Source organism: Octopus bimaculoides, chromosome 11 (assembly GCF_001194135.2).
Source record: "Octopus bimaculoides isolate UCB-OBI-ISO-001 chromosome 11, ASM119413v2, whole genome shotgun sequence".
NCBI classification, from domain to species: domain Eukaryota; kingdom Metazoa; phylum Mollusca; class Cephalopoda; order Octopoda; family Octopodidae; genus Octopus; species Octopus bimaculoides.
In genome coordinates, this window is record NC_068991.1 from 2,146,144 (window position 1) to 2,150,945 (window position 4,802).

Below are 4,802 nucleotides of genomic sequence, written 5' to 3' on the forward strand. Positions count from 1 at the left end.
GAAAGAAAGAAAGAAAGAAAGGGAAGTTTACATGGCCTGTAGTTTGCAATTGGCTATTTTGCTCATGATGGCTGCCCCACTCAGGTTGAGGTTGTTCCACTTCAAGATGGCATTGTAGATATCAGCAGCACTGTCTTTGGTAACTCTTTCACTGCCAGTCAGATTGCCCTGGCTCGCTTTGACTGCCACTGGACCTGCACACAAAAAAAAATTAAATAAAATTAAAAAAACATAATTAATACCGAGCAGAAAGAGTATTCTTTTCTACTCTAGGTACAAGGCCCGAAATTTGGGGGGAGGGGGGGGCAGTCGATTAGATCAACCCCAGTACATAACTGGTACTTAATTTATTGACCCCAAAAGGTGCCTTGGGGAAATTTCGAACCTGGGTGCTCATTCCTTATTATTATTATTCAGGTCATTGCCTGGAATCGAACTCGGAAAAGTGACTGATAGAATAAGTACAAGGCTTACAAAGGCGGTGCTCCAGCATGGCCGCAGTCAAATCACTGAAACAAGTAGAAGAAATAGAATACAGTGAATGGTTATTGAGGTCCAACTGAGTAAAACCGGAACCGAAAGGGTTAAGAACCACTGATGTACACGACTGGTTAAACCTCAGAACACCAGTAAAATATATTTCATACAAAATTCAAAAACGTTACGTCGCACTAATTGATAGCTTCTGTTCCCTAGGTGACCAAATCAACAACGCCGGGGTGGGGTGTTCTAAAGGCGTAGTGGCGAGAATTAGAATAGGGTGGGGAAAGTTCAGGAAGCTATTAACTTTTCTGTAAACAAAACGTTAATTGTATGATGCAAGGTAACGAGACGTGGGTGTTGAAGGCACAGGATGCGTGAAGGTTGGAAAGTAGCGGAGAATGATTCGCTCGTTTGTGTGCGAATGTGACAGAGATGAACTGGAGAAAAAACTGAGGGAATATATAAGGATTCGGTAGCAGAGTGCATGAACGACGGCTATGTTGTTATGGACAGGTAATTAAAGCGTATGGGTGGTGACAGGTGGACGAAAAAGGTATTCTGTTTTTGGGTAAATGTTAGCTCGGCTACCTCAGTAGCGGAATGGTATCATTCGAACTCTAAAACAATGCGAAGCTCGTTGTGACCAGCGATGTAAACATCTTACGATACACAAGTGTGCCCCCCACCCGACTTTGTTTCCTCATAACTTTCAGAAAAATAGATATTTTTTAATGAAATTTCTACAAATGCGCTTCAGATGGTGTAGATTCCGATTATATTAGAATTTGTTGAGGCACAATTGTGTAGGTATGTCTATACACACACACACATATTACAGTATAAAAGTATATCGTGTATACGCTACGTGTGTGTGTGTGTGTGTGTGTGTGTGTAAGCGTGGGTGCGTGCGCGTATTTCTTACTAACTCCATATGAAAATGGATTATATAAAGTCACATGTGTATATAAACACGAGAGAGAGAGATGTCTTACTGGTCACAGGTGAAAATAAGTTCTGGAAAGAACTATGATCGAAAGAAATTTTCCTGCTAGACTGTTGTTCGTTATCTTTCTTCTTTTTCTTGGGCATCTTCGCTTAAAAGTGGATTTGGCACTACCAAATCTCTCTATATACAAGAGGGACAACCAGACACCCACACACAGAAAGAAACAAAGTCTATCTCTGACAAACAAGAGACAACGAAGTCTCTCTAAGGCACACAGAAGAAAAGAACGTCTCTGCTGGGTATCCTGATAATTAAAGGTCTTCTTTCTCCAGATTCTCACCAAATTATCGACAACAAACAAGAATCCTTCACCAAATGTTGACGTTGTCGTTTACCTCCCTTTTCTTCACACTTTCTCTTATATACACCTGTACATGCGTATATATATATATATCTTTATTATTATTATGTATAGATTTATAATTAAATTAGCAACTTGGAGTATCTGTAGAGGATGTTGATGTGTCAAGAGGGCACGATTAATCCATACACACGCATGTATATTCCTATAAGCACACACATAACTATATGTTTATTTCATACAACACACATTAAATCAGAAACGGACTTTTTAGTTGTTTGTGCAAAATTATGTGTAACACCGCTTTATGGAAAGTTGCAATTAGGTAGTGCTTTGTTGAAGTTCAATCTTCCTTATAAAATGACTTCATATCTCTACACACATACGTACATATATGTATATATATATATATGTTATTAACAGTAACTTCGAAGTTTCGGCCAATTAACCCTTTGTCGGGCAAAATTTCCAAGTCTCATTCATGATTGTTTAAGAATGATGAATTTGTACTCTACAACATTTTAGAGTACTCCATCAGATTAATCTAAAATGTTTTTATTATAGGAGATGTACTAGCATAGCAAGTGACCTGATCTGAGACCGTGTGCCGGAACGAAAACAATTGCAGCGTGGAAGGTGTTTATAAGCCATTTAAAATAACACACAAAAACCGTCAGATTCACCTCAACATTTAAATTTAATTTGCCAAAATATTTTCGTGTCAGTGAACAGGTCGCGGTCTCCGGTTAACGAGGAAGCCCCTATGTAAGGTAGTTGGTCGACTTGCTAGAAATAGCAGTCTAATCTCTTTCAAATGACACCTTATCGACTGAGGAAAAAGAAAATATTAGATAAAATATATTGCTGGGTGGCCACGGTTGGAATGCCGGCGAGGGAAAAAACTTCATTTTTTTTTTCAGTATTACTATGTTTTATTCAACAATTGCGATTCTGAAGAATTCTTATTTTATTTTTACTCGTACCTCGTTCCCTTCGTAGAATTATAACTTTCAGCGACATTTATTCCAAAACTCCACAGGAATTCCTTTGATAAGGATTGCTTCGAACGAAACAATAACCCCCCAACCTCTACTCTACTAAGCCTCATTCATTTAAACTTCTGGACACATTGGACACGATTAAATATGACGGTCCCACAGAGAGGCGGGGGAAAGTCAGGATAATTAATATTAATATAGTTTAATACATTCTTAGAATACAGCAGAGATGGATAAAGAAATTATAATTTAGTTTTTACAGGAAGGAAAGAAGCACACAAAGAATAAAAGTATTGAAGATTGAATTATCGAGACGAAGAACAAAAATCGACATTTATTTTTTTAATGTTTTCTTTAGTCGTCCTCATATAATTAAGATATCATTTATTTAGATATAATTAAAATATAAAAATAAAAACTTAAAAAGAAGCGTCGAAGTAAAACTTCGTAAGGCGCCAAAATTGAACATTTTATATATGCAGTTGTTATATAACCCCCGGTCGGTCCTGATTAAGCAGACTTATGAGCAAAGACATTAAAAAGCATTCCGACCGAGACCAACCAGTGTTGTTGGTTTTTAAGGATATGCAGGACTACATTAATCAACAAGTACTTGCTTTTAATTTAGACGATAAGGTGTAACAAGAGGAAGATTTAGCTGTTGTTACAAGCATGTCGGAAGACCACGTAGTGTCTACCCCGTTGGTTTATATCTCAACAGTATGTAGACCAAGTTGCTCGTCTCGTACGTATCAAGGAAACTGCAGTGTCAAGCGCCAAATATTATAAATTAATAAAAGCCACGTGCGTTTCCATTGTCAGTCCTATTTGAACTCCTACAGCAGTAAGCCACAGATCGTTTTGTGTGTGTATGTGTGGGCTTGAGGGGGTGCCCGCTACACATATAGGTACAGGTTACAAGGAGCTGGTCGAAGGAGGTGACTTGAACTGAAATGTGTACGAATGAGAAATTCTTTATTCCTGATGACGAAAGTGGATTGGAAGAAGCTTGTGGTGTCTTTGGTTGCGTTGCCAGTGGCGAATGGCCTCAACCACCGAAAACAACCGATTTGGATGTCCCCCACATTATATGCTTGGGTCTGGTCGGTCTTCAACATCGGTAAATATTTTATTTTCTCCATCTAAAGTTGACATATACACACACACACACATACATATATGTAATGTAACTACCCTAAACTATACAAACTTCACACATTGTATATATATATATATATATATATATATATATATACAATGTGAAGTTTGTATAGTTTAGGGTAGTTACATTGCATACAGGGTTCTAACTATGGTGTCTAATTTCACGCCGCGACTATAGTTATATATTATTTATAACTCACGTTGTACAGGGATTATGTGTGTGTGTGTGTATATATATATATATATATATATATATATATATATATATATATATAATGGGGCGGCTGATTAACTGGTCTACATTTAAGCGTGTGCTTCTTCACCTCCAGATTTGTTTTTCTACAAACGTTTCCATATATATATATAGAGATATATACATGCATACATACATACATACATATATATGTACATTTCTATATGTTGATTTTGATTCTGAAAAGTTCGATAAGCTCGTTTCTATTCTCCGATATAGTAAATTTATAAAACAACAACCTGATATAATATTAGCAAAAAACTTTTAATATATTAATTTTACCTTTATTCATATTTTACTTATATTTATATCGCACTTCTCCGAGTCTCCTTCCATTCTAGTTTAATATGAGACATATTCAGAACACTATTTCAGAAAACTATCTCCGTTCTCTTTGAGCATATAAAAGACAAATTTAGATGGGGCAAAATGAGTAAGACACGATAAAGTAAATTTGCTTTTTCAGTTCTCTAGAATTCCTTTCAGGAAAAGATTTATACTCGTCAATATCGATCCCTAGAGATTAGAAAGATCAGAAATGCCATAAAAATTTTAAATATCTAGATCAAATGGAAAAATGGGGTCGGTATAAAGACCTTC

The 4,802-nt window shown here is 36.5% G+C and overlaps 1 protein-coding gene across 1 annotated transcript in view; it reads right to left on the reverse strand.

Annotated features, from left to right (window-relative positions):
* Positions 1-1,862, reverse strand: part of LOC106876547 (cyclin-dependent kinase 2-interacting protein) — a 3,291-nt gene extending 1,429 nt beyond the window's left edge. The window contains exons 1-2 of the mRNA XM_052971475.1: positions 1,476-1,862; positions 31-194 (exon numbers count right to left, since the gene is read on the reverse strand). Of these exons, the coding sequence (XP_052827435.1) occupies positions 31-194; positions 1,476-1,572 (261 nt within the window). The 5' untranslated portion in view covers positions 1,573-1,862. The remainder of the gene's footprint in view (positions 1-30; positions 195-1,475) is intronic.
* Between the last annotated feature and the right edge of the window lie 2,940 nt (positions 1,863-4,802).